The 16,024-nt window shown below is 44.3% G+C and overlaps 1 protein-coding gene across 4 annotated transcripts in view; it reads right to left on the bottom strand.

Annotated features, from left to right (window-relative positions):
• ARHGAP32 (Rho GTPase activating protein 32) overlaps window positions 1–16,024 on the bottom strand; it is a 238,310-nt gene that overhangs the window by 136,981 nt on the left and 85,305 nt on the right. For all 4 annotated transcript variants that reach the window (XM_077190054.1, XM_077190059.1, XM_077190052.1 and 1 more), the window contains exon 2: window positions 11,291–11,399. In XM_077190054.1, the coding sequence (XP_077046169.1) occupies window positions 11,291–11,398 (108 nt within the window). In that variant the 5' untranslated portion in view covers window position 11,399. The remainder of the gene's footprint in view (window positions 1–11,290; window positions 11,400–16,024) is intronic.

Raw genomic sequence — 16,024 nt, 5'->3', positions numbered from 1 at the left:
CGTATTCCACTGTCAGTCTCTCAACAAAACCAGTTTGGAGGGACCAGATTGCTCTGGATTCTGTCAGCACATGGCCTTGTTTCTAAAAGCAGCAGAGCTGATTCTAAATGCTGTTTGGTTTCCATGACAGTCTTTCCTTTACATCATCTTCATATTTCCCCTCAATCTTCTTGGAAGGAAAAATTACAAAGAGAGGAAAAAATCCTAAACCGCCTCTAGAGCTCTCAAAAACCCTAAAGCTTTGCTTCAGTTTTACTTCTTTGCTGGAGAACAGCGGGGAACAGAAATATTGCTTCAGGAGAAGTCATTACTCTGTAGAGAGCAGTAATTTCTTCACTTGGCATGAGGAGGAATGAAGAGGGCTGAAGTGGGTGCTCATGTACAAGGACATCAATAGCTACCCCAAATTTTGGATACCAGCTCACTACACAGAGCTGGCTCAGCATCTACTCCATCAGGGAGTTTGCTCTGCAGCACTAAAAAGAAAGTGTCCCACAAAATTCCTTGCTCCCTGTGAGGTGGAAGGTGATGGCTCCCTCAACACCTGCTCTCAGGAATTACTGCTCAGGAACTCACTTGGAGCACAATGAAGGAAGAATTTTGGTCATCTCAGCTTTGACCGTGCAGCCTTTAACACACTCCAGGGAGACAAAGTTCTCTCTGCTCCTCCTTCAGATGTTGTGACAACTACCCTGGTTCTCCACAATAAATAAGTCAAAGAAGGAAAGAGAAAATGCTCCACTAAACTGAGAGTCGCCATGTTTGAGCTCCAAATAATTCCGAAGGAAAGGTCCCAATTCCACAGCATTTATCCCTAAAAGGATTAAGATGTACTGAGCACAGCAAGGCTATAACTGGGTCACTGTTTTGAATGGCAGAAATATATGGGAATGCATGAGGAGACAACATTCACCCCAAAACGTCAGAGGTACCGGGGCAATATGATGGAAATGCAATATTTGCTAAGTTCTTCATGTTACCACTTTCCATGGATTCATTCAGTGAAACAAAATTAATTTCTTAAGCATTTTCATACAGCATGGCTCTGTCACATTAGCACATTGCAGCTACATTTTTCAGAGCTGCTCAAGATATTTGTACACGTTTAAAATAAAGAAGCAACACCCAGTTTAGGTACCCAGGTCTGACAATGCCATCTTAAAGAAAAATATGTGTTTGTCATCCTACAGCAGTTTTACCAAAGAAGTTAAAAATAACATTAAATATCCCCCTCCAATTCTGCATTTCTTAATTGACATGGGAGGTTGTGGTCTCCCTGTCCCTGGAAGTGCTCCAGGCCAGGCTGGACAGGGCTTGGAGCAACCTGGAATAGTGGAAGGTGTCCCTATCCACGGCAAGGGATGGAACTTGATGGGCTTTAAGATCTCTTCCAACACAAACCATCCTGTGATTCTGTGATTTTAAGGATTAATCCTGTGCTGTTCATGTTCTCATCAGCAGAGTGCAGCACAGGCACATTCAATAACACCCAGCACAAGGATATTCTCCAGAGTAAGAAACACTGGAACCTTTTAATTTTTTTTTTTAATTGAAGTCATCACTTAGCTCCTTCCTTAGTGTAAATATCCTTTCTGGCTGGAGGGGGGCTTTAGGTGCAGAGCTCAAGGCCAGGATGGCCTAAGTAATTAGAGGTAGAACTGACCTTTTAATCTAGCTCTCAGTTTGTGGATTGTGGAAAGTGCAGAAACACTCAACCAGCCAGACATGCCTTTAAAATCTCATGGCAACTGAGATAATGGAATAGAGAAAAGGAATGAAAAAATGACAAGTGCTTACAGTAAGGAAACTTTGAACACTGGCAATGCATATTCTTAATCCCATGACTAAGAAATCTGCATTGAATAAAGACATGTGAATGTGCATCATTTTGTGAGTTTAGAACTTTTAATTCCATTTTTCAGGTTCTCAATTCCAAACTGCTCCAACCAGTACACTTAGATCATTCCATGTATAAAAGAGAATTCTTCTCTTTTTTTTAAAGGACCACACAGAACGTGTTTTTTCTACTCCCAGAATCTCCATGAAAAAGGGGGTGGGGGGAAGTAAAAAAAAGCAAAACAAAAAAACACTTTAAAGCATTGCCATGAGCTGGCAAATTCAGAGAAACCTCTCATTCCAGAGACTTAGCATCACAGAGGAGTTAGTCCAGGGCATCCATTTACCATAGTTTAAAGGATCAGCCTGGAATGAGCAAAGAACAAATTCTTAACTATTTGTCTACTATGTTTTCAAATGAAGATCTGCAGATCACTGATATGTAGGTCAAACCTTCTCCAGCTCCCGTGTAAAACCACTGAAGTGGAATCCAAGACATGGAACAAGCAGCTTGGCAGCTCTGAGCACCTCCTTTGGCACTGCCACTGTCACTGTGACCAAAATTCACCTCTGCACAGCAGCGTGAGTTTGTGCCATGGCAACATTTCCCAAGTGAGCCTGAAAGAGACACACAGATTCTCACTGATTCTCTGCACATGAACCCAGTGCACCCAAGGGGTGCTGGGGATTTTCAGCAGAACAGCCACACTTGTGTTTTCCTTCACAGAATCCCCAGTTTTAGGGCTAAAAGGGATGCAACCAAGCACAAGTGAATGGTCAGCTACGGAGGGCAGCATTAGCATGATAACTCCCTGACAGCCCTAAGTTTGGATCTGACATTCCCATAGTGAAGCCTGATTACCATTCCCAAAGCCCTGGGCCCAGGAGCTGCAGGGTACAGTACACAGCCTCACACAATGGCAGAGTGGCTCAGGAATGTACTTTCTTTAAGAACAAAAATCCCACATACAATATGCGTGGGAAAGGCAGACAGGGTTAGAGTCCTGCTTCTGTACAGCCTACAAAATAAATTACAGAGAAAAGCCACAGAAAATAGAACATCCAACAAGAACAATACTTCTGATTCCAGTTTCTTGTTGGTAAAAAAAAAGGCCCCAAAGATCCCAGCTACTGTTTGATGCACAGAGGGAGGAGGGGATCCTAATTATGGCTTGGATATAAAAGGACAATTGGAGCTTTGGGTTGTTATTGTAGAAAGCAATTTCTCATCACATAAAACACAACAGAGATAGATTCAGGCTCAAACAAGCAAATCCCACTCTGGTAAGTCCCCTGGCCACAGCCAGTGATTATGCAAATAACAATGTGATGTTATGTTATAGGTATAAATCGGATTAGCAACTCAGGAGTTGTCCCAGTGCAGCAGCAGCAAGATGGGGAAGGTGGAAAAAACAGCAGCCTGACATTCAACCCCAGCATCTGAGTCAGGACAATTAACAGGAATTTATATTTCTGTGTGTTAAGCCAACCTGGGCTCAGCTTTTGTTTGTAGAGAAGAGCTGTGTCCAATGGCATGAGCACAAAACTGGGATCCACTGCACTCCCTGCCCAAAGCCCTGTGACAACACAGCAATGTGAGGAATGTGGCTGCCTCCAGCATGCACTTTATACCACAGTGTCCATAAACTTCTGACCAATACAACAGAAGAGTAACTAACTCTGCCCAAGGGAGGGGAAAGCCTGGCCTGGGATCACACACCAGGCTCCACAAACAGGGCAGGACTCCTCACCCTGCTGCCCTCCAGAAAAGGTGACACAAGTTGGAAGTGGGAGGTGACACTGCTCTCCAGAAATGACCTGGAGGTCAGAACAGGACACTTGATGCTGCAAGAGCTGGGAAGGTGAATAATGACCACAGAGCTGCTCCAGGGCTGGAGCCCCTCTGCTCTGGAGCCAGGCTGGCAGAGCTGGGGGTGCTCACCTGGACAGGAGAAGCTCCAGGGAGAGCTCAGAGCCCCTGCCAGGGCCTGAAGGGGCTCCAGGAGAGCTGGAGAGGGACTGGGGACAAGGGATGGAGGGACAGGACCCAGGGAATGGCTCCCACTGCCAGAGGGCAGGGCTGGATGGGATATTGGGAATTGGGAATTGTTCCCTGGCAGGGTGGGCAGCCCTGGCACAGGGTGCCCAGAGCAGCTGGGGCTGCCCCTGGATCCCTGGCAGTGCCCAAGGCCAGGCTGGACACTGGGGCTTGGAGCAGCCTGGGACAGGGGAAGGTGTCCCTGCCATGGCAGAGGTGGCACTGGATGGGCTTTAAGGTTCCTTTCAACCCAAACCATTCCATGACTCCATGAATAATCTGTGCCCTGGCACAGATTAAAAAAACACGGTATTTGATCAAATCCCAAAATGTGCAGCCTTACACCAACACAGCAGTGACCCATAATATGCAGCAAGGCAGAAATGTAGGGAATGACATATAAAAAAGTCAGGCTAATGATTACCAACATCTTCAGGGAATAATTCATCATTTTATAATTAAGAAGGCTGAATCATGGCAAAAAACCCCAAACATTAATGCCTACAATCTTCAGAAAGACAAACTCTGACACGGTTTGTTTGTCTCTTGGGCTTAAATTAGGGTGGGGAATGGAAGGAGATGGATGAGCAGACTGTTGATACCCTTTAAAAACTGTTCCATCTTTTCCTACATTATGGTAACTAAGAAGACATGGACAGTAATTTAAAAAAAAAAAAAGCCAGTTAAAATGAACCATGAACCACTTATAAATTAGAGACTTCTTTCCCTTCCTTAATGTTCCACCTTATTTTTAAGCAGCTGGGACTAGGGAAAAGTGATTGACAGTAAATAAATTATAAGTTTTATCTCCCAAATAAGTACATTTTGAACAACTGTGGCATTTCCTGTAATCTGACAACAAAACAGGCATAGAAAGAGATCAGCTTCAGAACAGGGTGGGAGGGAAAGAGGTGGAGGGTCATGACAGTGTAATCCTAACTTCAAAGCTCAGGGTAAGGAAGAACCTGGAGCAGGAACAGCAGCATCCCCAGCACCACGGGAACAGCACCACCAGCAACAGCAGCCTGGCTGAGCCAGAATTAGGAAAGAAATTACAAACAAGGTGCATTTGAATTGGTGATGATGGTGCACAGCAAGCTGCTGATCCAGCCATAGCAAATTCTTCATAATAGTCTTCATAATAATTCCTTCATTTTGTTGTATAGAAAGGGACTTTCAAACAGATATTTACAAAATATAATTTGGATCTCCTGGCTCACCACTGTAGTACCAGAGTGCACACCCTGGCAAGGCTTTAAATGTAACCAGAAACTATTGCTGCTCTTGCCTATGAAAATTAAATTATTACTATGAATTAATACTTCCTGCCAAAAATACAGTTTCCATTCTGGATTAATTGAACTTATTTAATTGGCAAAGCCAAATGGAAGCCGATGTGCCAATTAAGTGATCGCCCCAATTTCCAAAGATTCTCGGGGACAAGTTTCATGCTGGGAGCCAGCCTGCGAAATGAAAAGGCCCCTCTAACCAAGAGGCAGAGAAAGAACCTCACACAGCAACAGAAACCTTTGCCAAAAGCTTAACAAGGGAAAATAATGCTAGACCCATGCAGCAATAACAAGGAAAAGCGAGTTATGTGAATTGAATAGGAAATACAGGTTACTGATGCAATGCCAGAGCAGAACTGCTTTGACCAAAATATTATTGCACCTGATGGATGCCTGGTGTGCTGGCCTGTCCCAAAACATTTGTGTCAGATCAGTGCCTGTGCTGTCCACACTTCCTGGACTCCCACTCCCATTCCACCCTTCCCTCTGTTATCCCTATTCCCCAGCCTGAGCTGCAGCAACTCCATGAAAATGCTGCCCAAGACAGACACACTGCAGCTCCTGTAGGATTAACACAGTTCTGACTCACTAATCCAGGCAAGTCTCCTGAGGACCTTCAGCAGCACAAAACCAACTTCCAAACCTACAGGTAACATTTTCTATAGCATTAAGGCAATGATCCCTCAGACTTAGAGCCAGAAGCCAAATGCTGGAGCACTTAGGTGGAGAACCATTGAAATCGGGCTCTGATGCTGTCAGAGCTCAGGGAGAATTTGGACAATGCCCTCAGCACAGGGTGGGATGGCTGGGATCCTTGGTCCTCCTGTTCAGGGCCAGGAGTTGGACTCAATGACTTGTGGGTCCCTTCCAGCTCAGGAGATTCCATGATTCTAAAGTTCATTTCTACTGACTTGTTCAAGCCCTTTAAAAGATAGCAGAAAAGCCCCACAATTTCAGCTTCATATCTCCTAAAACTTCCCCTTGCACTCAGGAGCTTAAAACCTTGGACTTTTAAAAAGAACCTGCAGCTGGGCAGTCAGAGTTCAAAAGCACATTTTTCCCCAAGAAATTTTTTCCATGATGTGGAACCCATCTGAGAACAGGATCAGCCTGATAAAACTCTGTCAGTGACTTCGGAGCTCTCAGCCGTAAAATTCTGGTCTGGGTTCACACACATACAAAGCGTTAAGAGACACAGGGAAAAGAAATTCCAAAATATCAATTTTAACATGTTTAAAGGTATTATATCTACATATCTGAGAAACTAAAATTAGATCATTTCAGTAAACCACTACTGGGAAATCACTACAGCTTACAGGGCCAAGAAAATGGATTTCCCACATTCCCTTTTTATGCAGATTTTTCCACAATTCCTGGAGGTTAGTCTACATCAGAAACAGGCCTGATTTCTGTGAATTAAAAACCAACCAATGAACCAACACTAATTAAAAAAGAAGCCCCTTGTATTCTATTTTTGGCATCTATTCTTGCAGAAGCCCCACTCAAGACCTGGGGCAGCACTGGCCAAGTGATGTACAAAAAATGAGAAACAAACACTAAGGACATAAAAATCTTTCTTTAAACCCTCATAATGCACTAATCTCTGCACACATTCATAATTGCATTTAAAAATAGTTTTCTCCTCACTCATGTCCCAGATTTAACAGTGATATATTGAGGTCTCATTAAAAAGCCTTTATTACCTTCATAGGCCACGGAACCTTCCCTATCTGGCATCAAATGCTGAAAATACTACAGATCTCAGAACCCCTCTGACCTAAGAACTAAGATTATTCCAGGGACTTCATAGGACAGGCTCTGTGCCATTCTAAAGCATTTATAACCTTGCATTTCTCCTAAGGAAATTCCAACAGCAAAAGCCTAAAATGATGGGTACCAACTGCAGCTGCTGCCTTCTTGTGCACTTGTCAAATTCACAGTCTTCTACATTAATTTAGAGATTCCCCTTTTCTCAGCACCCTGATTCCACACCTGACCCCAGCTGTCACCTCTTGGCCCTGTTATGGACAGCAGAACACCCAGATCCCGTGATGTCCCAGCCAGAGGTGCACCAGGGGGACAAAAAACCTTCCATGGGCTTAGAGAATCATATTCTCATATTCTGAAGGTTTCCAAAGCTCGAGGAATTGAAAAAGTGCAGGAAAAGTGACTTCTTCAGAGGCACACAGAGAATTGCAGAAAGCTTGAGTTGGAAGGGATCTTAAAGCCCATCCAGTGCCACCCCTGCCATGGCAGGGACACCTTCCCCTGTCCCAGGCTGCTCCCAGCCCTGCCCAGCCTGGCCTTGGGCACTGCCAGGGATCCAGGGGCAGCCCCAGCTGCTCTGGGCACCCTGTGCCAGGGCCTGCCCACCCTCCCAGGGAACAATTCCCAATGCCCAATATCTCATCCAGCCCTGCCCTCTGGCACTGGGAGCCATTCCCTGGGTCCTGTCCCTCCATCCCTTGTTCCCAGTCCCTCTCCAGCTCTCCTGGAGCCCCTTTAGGCCCTGCCAGGGGCTCTGAGCTCTCCCTGGAGCCTTCTCCTCTCCAGGTGAGCACCCCCAGCTCTCCCAGCCTGGCTCCAGAGCAGAGGGGCTCCAGCCCTGGAGCAGCTCCATGGCCTTTTCTGGACTGGCTCCAGCAGCTCCAGGTCCTTTTTTGAGTGTATTCCTGTGATCTCCAGTGTCAGGTGAATGCAGCTCACGTGGCACCTCGCTGTGTCAGCACATTTGCAATGGGTGCATAAATGAAGATTTCTGTGTCTATCTCAGCATTTTAATCCTGCTTCACAACAAAATTCAGACAAGGCAGGACCAGAGGGTCTGTAAGTACAGCAGCCTGATGAGGGGAGAGCCATGGGCTCAGTGCTTCCAAACAGTGCAACTCCCTGAACTCATGAAGAGGAGAAGGGAGGAACTCAGGAGGTCAGCAACATGTGGTAAATGTAATATTAAGCATAAGCATCAATTTATGCTAAGTTAATGCAGGCTGAGGACAGCTGTTTTGTAGGCTCGTGTGAGATATATTATATAAAGGCTCTTTCACAACTTCATTTCTTGCAACTCAGAAACAGAGCACTCAGCAGGGCCTGACAAGGAAAAGATACTCCTTTCCCCTTTCCAAAATAACATTACTGTCTTGGAGAAATGCTAGAAAATCCATAAACTGCAATTTTCCTTGGCTCACACAGGGCTTTGCAGCTCCAGAACTCAGAAGTGTTCTATGAAGAAAGTCAGTATCATCAACTGCACTTTCTGAAGTGGAGCAGAGGCAGAAATCCCAGGATGTATGAAGGTTACTCAGCAGGTGCAGCACAGTGGGAATTGGGGGCTGAGACAGAAAAAATGTGTCTAATACACCTAAAGTCTAAAAATACAGAGCATGAGTCGGGGGGGAATACAAAATATAGCAGTGCTTGAGGAGCTACAGGCAGCTGCCTCATTACCCAGCTCCTGGGAACTCTGTCCAGCCAGGGCTGCCTCTCCTTCAGCCTGGACCTCACCTACAACACAGAATTGCACCAGAAATACTGAGGAAGAGATGTCTCTGGATCCCTGGAAGTGCCCAAGGCCTGGCTGGGAGGGACTTGGAGCAGTCTGGGGTAGTGGAAGGTGTCCCTGCCCGTGGCAGGAGGTGGAACTGGATGAGCTTTAAAGTCTCTTCCAACCCAAACCATTTCACAATTCTAGGGTTCCCCCCAAACAAACCAGGTCTCCAACACAGAATCACTTGCCCTTCTGCTGAACCACAAACACAAAATGAGCAGTGTTAAGAAGCAGATGAAAGTATAAATAATAAACTAAAGAAGACAAAAGAAGTTGCATCAAACAAAGGACTGAAGCTACTCAGGTGCCAAAAATGAACTGGCAATGACAGAAACATTAAAAATAAAGAGGTTCTGTCACCTTATATTTAGAGTATAGGAGGACATCAACCTCCACACATTTAGAAAGACCTTCAGTTTATTTCTTATTAAGAAAAAGCTCTGGAAACAAAGCACTTCTATAAATTAATAATAAGCCCTTTGAAAAGTATTATGGATAAAACTGGGAAGGAAGAGTAGGGACGACTTGTTCATGTAGCTGTGAATGCATAAATTGACTTTTCTTAATAAAAGCATGTACCAAGGCAAAGCTCAGGAGACAAGTGCCAGGACTCCCCCAGCTCTCCAGTGTCCCATGTCTCAGCCTTTGCTCACCTGGGAGAAGGAGAAATTCATGTGAGGTGACAAAGTCTGGCGCCTGTCAGGGCTCCAGCAGCAGCCAGGGGAACCAATGGAGGGAACAACTTTTCCAACCCTGCATCCTCCATTCCCTGGGGGCTGGGGCTTCAAGCAGCAACAAAACCTAAAATCTACATCTTCAACAACCACTAACCAAAAATGAGATGTACCGTGGCACTGTGAGACAGCCACATAGCATGGAAAGAGCAGTCTCTGGGACAGGGCTGAAGCAGAGGCTGCTAAAAATGCAAAGTGAATGAACAGAGTGAGGGAAGAAACCTCAGGCTTCAAATGGTCAGGGAAAAGGCACAATATTGAAGATATGCTGGTTAAACAGAGAACACTGTCAGTGCTGAACAAGGTCCTGCAAATATTTACATCTGAATATTGCCCCTGACTGCAGGTAAGGAAAGTGGAAACTTGATTCACTCAACACAGTAAACACAAACAAGATAGATTTTTCTCCCTCCTCTTTACACTGTATTCAAGGACCCTGAGGTCAAACCAACACTGTGAGCACAAATCCAGCCACTCTAAATTCAGGTTCAGCAGCTTTACTGTCCTTCATCACATCAAGTCACTGTGCAGCAATGCCAGCTGGAATTTCCCTGTTTATCATCCTCTAAATCTCTTCTCCACTGGACCAGTCAGTTTTGGCATTGCTGGCACAGAGCTGTGCAAGAGGGCACGTTCCAAAGTGTGATTTAATTGGGCAGAGGAGCATGCAGGGTAAAATAAACACTGAACAATGTCCATGAGCACAACAGCCTCAAGCAGGTGAACATTCCCTTCACTGCAAATCAACCAGGAGAAAAAAAACAACACTAATGAGATATGCCAGGAAACCTGTGTCACAGGTGAGGACACTGAATTACAGCCTGACAGCTCTGAGACACACCTGGAGGTCACAGACAGCAGTGAGGTGTCACACAGTGACTCCCACCAGACTCCAGAGTGTGGAAAGCTCTGAGCTGGGAGCAGGTGCTGCTGCCTGAGCAACAATGATGGGAACAGACAGTGCTCCCAACTGTGGCCAAGGTGGAGAGAAGGCAAAAACAGCCACACACGAGGAAGGAAAAAAATTACAAAGTGAAAAGTGCAAAAAATGACAGGCTGGGAGAGCTGGGGGTGTTCACCTGGAGAAGAGAAGGCTCCAGGGAGAGCTCAGAGCCCCTTGCAGGGCTTGAAGGGGCTCATAAATAGGTGTATGAGAGACTTTACACAGGCAGAGGGTGACAGGACAAGGGGGAACGGCTTCCCACTGCTGAGGGAAGGGTTAGATGAGATATTGGGAAGGAATTCTTCCCTGTGAGGGTGGTGAGGCCCTGGCACAGGGTGCCCAGAGAAACTGTGGCTTCAAAAACCCCCATGTATATTAAGGTAATCCAGTTGTCTGTGGCACACTGCCCACCTGAGTGCCTTCTCTGAGATTAAAAGAGCACCTTTGTGTGTGCTTTTCTGCAGCTCTGGTCCCCCTGATGGCACGTTTGCTCTCAGGCTGAGGTTTTATTTATGTAGACTTAGCCAGCATTTTGCTAAAATCTCATTCCTTCACAATGCTGCATGCTTCAAAGAGCACATTTGTACAAGAAGTTCCCTTCATGCTCAGAAGTCTTGCTGAAAAAGAGGTTAATGCAGACTGAAAATCGTTGTGACATTATGGACCTTTTAATTGGTTACAAGACCTGCTTTGGGGCACGTATTAATAGGGCAGAAGCATTGTGAAAGCTCCTTCCCTCCCCTTGACAAACTGCCAGAGGACGGGAAGCATTTTGGCCTTGTTCAAAGTATTGTCCAATCCATTCAAAAAGCTGAAACTTAGGGAGTATAAATGGACTAGAGGAGCAGAGTGCTCAGAATGGGAAATATGGGAAGAGAAGGTGTAGCCCAGGTGTTTCTTTACCATGGCGCTGAGCGTCTCCTCCCAGTCCGGCCTCTCCCTGGGGTGGATGCTCCTCTGCAGCTCTGGGACAAAGTCATCTTCTTCTGCGTGGACAGAGGACTTCATCATTCTGCAAAGGACAGAAGTTGGATATTCACTGACAATTCCAAGGTAATCTCACACCCAGTCTGCTACAGTGCTCAGGTATATGACAACATAAAATGATTTTACATGTCCAGAAATCCCACAGACTCCTGAGTTTCTCCCACTTCCTCATTATACAAGCAGGACAAGAGTGTAAATTTGGTGGAGATAAATCTGCACTTCCTAACCAATCAGTAGATAATTTTGTTTAATCACTGCACAATTTGCAAGTCTCACAACACAGAAAAATGCAGAGGAGTGATTTTCAGTTCACTTCAGAAAAATGGCTCCTATTGCCCAGGCAAACAGCAAGAGAAACACACATTTGTAAGGAAAAATACACACTTTTGATTCCTCCTCCTTTCAGGAGGTTTTGCCTGAAATGGGAGTAACACCTTCCAAATCTTAGTCTGACTCCACATCCCAAGGCCTGATCCATCAGCTCTCATCCCTTCCTGATTCTACCTGAAGAGTGAGCACTGCAAATCAGCCTGATGTGACCAGGCCTAACTTTTCTTCATAAAAGGAGCCATCTTCCAAATACCCTGTGAAGGTTATTCCAAGCCTGCACAGAGATCAGAGGCTCAAAATGAAAACTGAGAAAGAATTCATAAAAGCTCCTCAGCCCCTCCACATGACAGCACTCTGTAGATAGGTATTTTTTTTCACTTTCTGTTTGGGTAAATGTGCCTTTGCAGAGATTACGGCATAGACTTGAAGTACCAAAGGCCTGTTCAAAGTCTGGTATCACCCATTCTAGTTTCATTAAACATGATATTCAGGCAGGCTTTTATTCCCTTAATAGATCACCACTTATGTATTTAGGATAAGCATTTTGATAATCAGCAGTGCAAAGGCATGGGCAAGAAGGGCTGGTTTCTAACCCTGCTGATTTATGCACCACTTGACTGAAACACGCCTGGTGAAAGCCAGTTAATAAAACTTCTTTGCTTCAGATCCAAGATGTGAAGTTCTGAAACCCCAACATGCTGCTTGACACTGGGCCACATAATTTAACTCTGCTTTGTTCTCTCCAAGAGGGTTATGGATGAAGTAATTAACACTGCAGTTAATGGCACGGCTGGGTTAGGAATTACAACCCATATAATTTCATCCCCACCTTTGTGATCGTATTTCTGCTCCAATAAAAGAAACATCCCAGAGAAAATGAGCCTCAAAACCAAAAGTCACAATGCCCCAGGGAAATGCTGCTCACTGGGGGGTCTCTGTCATTCCCACCCCCAATATCACCTACTGTCCTCAGGAGGGAAGAAATGCATCTGCCTGGGGAAAGCTGCAGAGAGCTGAAAAAATCCACAGGAAAAAGCCATGATTTGGAATACAGAGGTGCAATGTCAGCTCAGAAAGGAGACCCTCACCTTTGCAATACATGTTTAAAGGAATTTGGGGTTGAAAGACTAAACATTTGCTGCTTCAATTTTCCTTCTCATATCAAAAGGAAGACACCTGGCCTCACAGCCCCAGCTCCACCACAGGAGAGGCTTCCTACTTAACTTGAAGCAGAGGAAACCAAGTTGTGCAACTCAGAAACAAGACATTAAAAAAAAACAAAAACAAAAAAAAACACCCAAAACAAAACAAACAAACAAACAAAAAAACCCCAAAAAAACCACAAAACCTCAACTTTTTATATCAATGTCATGATTTTGAAAAAGGCTCAATACAGTTTTCCTGAAGATTTCTACATGTTGGGGTTTAACCACATTGCACCTGAATAAAAAGATTCTAAACAAATTATCCCACAGCAAGGTCAGCCTAATTCCCTGAGGTGATGGAATGGAAGGATGGGTGATGAGATCAAGACCCACCTTCTCCAGCAGTTAAAGCAATCAAAGTGCTTCCTCATTTAAAGACTTGAAAATAATGGGACTGCATTTACATCTTTATCAGCACTTGGAAGTACAAATGGATTCACTACCCAGCTTCTCAGGGGTAGAGAGGATCTTCTGGCAGATCCTGACAGATTTCTCCTCTGAAATTGGTGGCTGCAGTGGTGAGACTGAGTGCAGAGGATGGTATATCCTATTTTAATTTTAATAATCCTGGGAATCAGACTCATGTTCAGGGTCTGTACCCTCACACTGGATCAACATGGACGTCACAGCACCCAGCTCTTTTTACCACACTCCAATCTATCTACTCACATCATTTCTTTAATCACTGTCTATAAAACTTCCATGATAAACTCTCCACAAACCCTTCCCACTGAGATCCCAAAATGTAATCCCATTATTCATCCTGTGAAGGTGTTCTGGACTTTTATGGCAAATTGGAAAAGCTCCACATGCAAAATTGAGCCTTTAAAACAGTCAATTCTTTGAGCTTTTGCCAGACTTCTACTGCTGAGGGAAATTCAAACTTGGTCACAACATCACAGAAATACTGGAAATTATACTGAAGATTTTCTCTCTGACACAATTATCAGCACTTGATAACCATCTGTGCACCCTTATTAATTTTTAATAGCCACTATTTAATTCCATGCCACCTGAGACAGAGAGCAAGGAAGGCTGAAGATGCTGTAGGTAATATTAGCCCTTTATGGGTTAAGTTTGGTGGCTTTTTTCTGCCCATCAGTGGCCTGGATGAAGGAAAATAACTTTGTGAACTTGCAGCAATGAAACAGAGAGAGGAGTAGGGACAGAAAGGGAGGAGAGTAGGAAGAAGAACAGCTTCTGAACACACTCTCCTTTTTACAATGTTTCCTCTGGGCATGTAAAACCTCAGAGCAACAGCTGGGGAAGAAGCTTTCCTAGCAGCTGGCCTAGGGAAAACTCTGGCCTCACCCCAAGACAAGCCTGGAATATTATCTCTAGGTATAATCACATTCAAACATTTTTATATGCATGTGCATTACGTATATTTGACATTATTTTAATTTATATAATAAATAAATAGCACAACATACATATGTCTGATTCACCACACATATCAAGCTGTAACAAGAGAAATTATCTTTTTTTTGCCATGAATTCTTTTCCACAGAAGAGGAAAATACCTCAAATCCCAGGAGCACTTACACAAAACACTGACACACGGATCTTGTAAGCACTAAAGGCCAAACCAACTAAACAGCTGCCCTATAACAGCTCCATTTGGGTATATATATTTGGGGCAGATTTCAGTAAGTGAGAAGTCACTACAAAATTTAATCCTGGCCATTAGAATAGAAATAGAATTTTATTTAAAATGCCACTTCCTCAACTTCTCAGCAGCTCTGCCCTTGCAATGAAACGTGACACTGTTATATTAATAAAAGTTCTGGTGTACAGAGGCCATTAAGCAATTCCCTGCAGATGAATGAACCCTTCTTCATCAAACTGAGAACCAAATGTACTGGAATAAATGTTTACAGGACATTTCACAAAAGGCCCTGCCCATTTTCACACTCACCCTTTGAAGTTCTCTGGTAGGTCAAGTTGATTAATTTAGTTAGAACTTATATATTTGTACATGACACAACTGTATCAAGAAAACATCTCATGTCCTTTTCCTCCTCAAATCCAGTTAGCTGCTCCCCTCATTTATGGTATTTCTGTGCCATATCAGGAATTAAAACCCTTGGTGCCTTATCCAAGCATCAAGTTCTGCCTGCTGACACTGAGTTGTGTCACAGACCAGGAAACACCTAGAGGAGATCTGTAGGGTGATTTGTAGTAAGTGAACTTTATCTCAAGTAAATGTAAACTTCGTATTAAATAGATGAATATTCAGCTTAACATCCCTAAACTCTACAGTTACTGCTTGTTTATAATACTGTAAATTTGAAATACACCTTTCACTAGATGAGAACCTCCCCTTTGGCTTTGAGGGAGTCCCACATCCACAAATCCAACATATTTTCACATTTCTGTTTGCATAAGAGAGGAAGAATCACAAAAAGAATGTTTGTGGAAACAGCTCCTCAAGTTAAACAAAACCAGAACTTTTAAAGCATTGTGGGACCCCTACCAGAGTGTCTGTTCCCATTACTCAGGTTCTTTGGCACACCCCCAGGGCCACAGCAGAGGAGAAACACAATTGTCACGGCCTTGGTGCCATGTGCCACCCCAGTTCATGGCAGGACACAGGACAGAGACAAATTCCTTCCCCAGGTGCTGATGGTGGGAGAGCCCTGCCAGAGCCAATTTTCTGCCTGCCCCACCCCAGCTGGACAGGCAATGGGTTCCTTAGATTAATGCCAAATATGTCTTGGAGTTGTTCTCCTCCTTGGGGACATCAGGCACTGCAACTTCTCCTGGCTGCTCCCCCCACCAGTGCCTTTTCTTCCTGACCTCCAGCTGAGAGGTGAGAGCCATTGAGAACTGATTTATTACTTTATTTATTACTTCTATCACACTGTTGTTGTGCCAGGAGATTGCTCCCCCAATGGAAAAGCATAGCTCTGCCCTACCGAACCAAGAATTCAAGAGGATTTAGAGCTCTACAGAAAGTGATGCTTCCCAAGATATAAATTTTACCTCAAAGGCTACAATTTAATTAAGGCCTGTGCTGACACTAACCAAGACTGGAAACCAACAAGCTTCAAACACTATTTGATAAAATCTCACATTTGTTTTGTTCAAATAATTTGCACAAAAGGCAAAAATA

This window comes from Agelaius phoeniceus, chromosome 23 (genome assembly GCF_051311805.1).
Source record: "Agelaius phoeniceus isolate bAgePho1 chromosome 23, bAgePho1.hap1, whole genome shotgun sequence".
Taxonomy (NCBI): domain Eukaryota; kingdom Metazoa; phylum Chordata; class Aves; order Passeriformes; family Icteridae; genus Agelaius; species Agelaius phoeniceus.
This window is presented reverse-complemented; position numbering and strand designations above follow the sequence as displayed.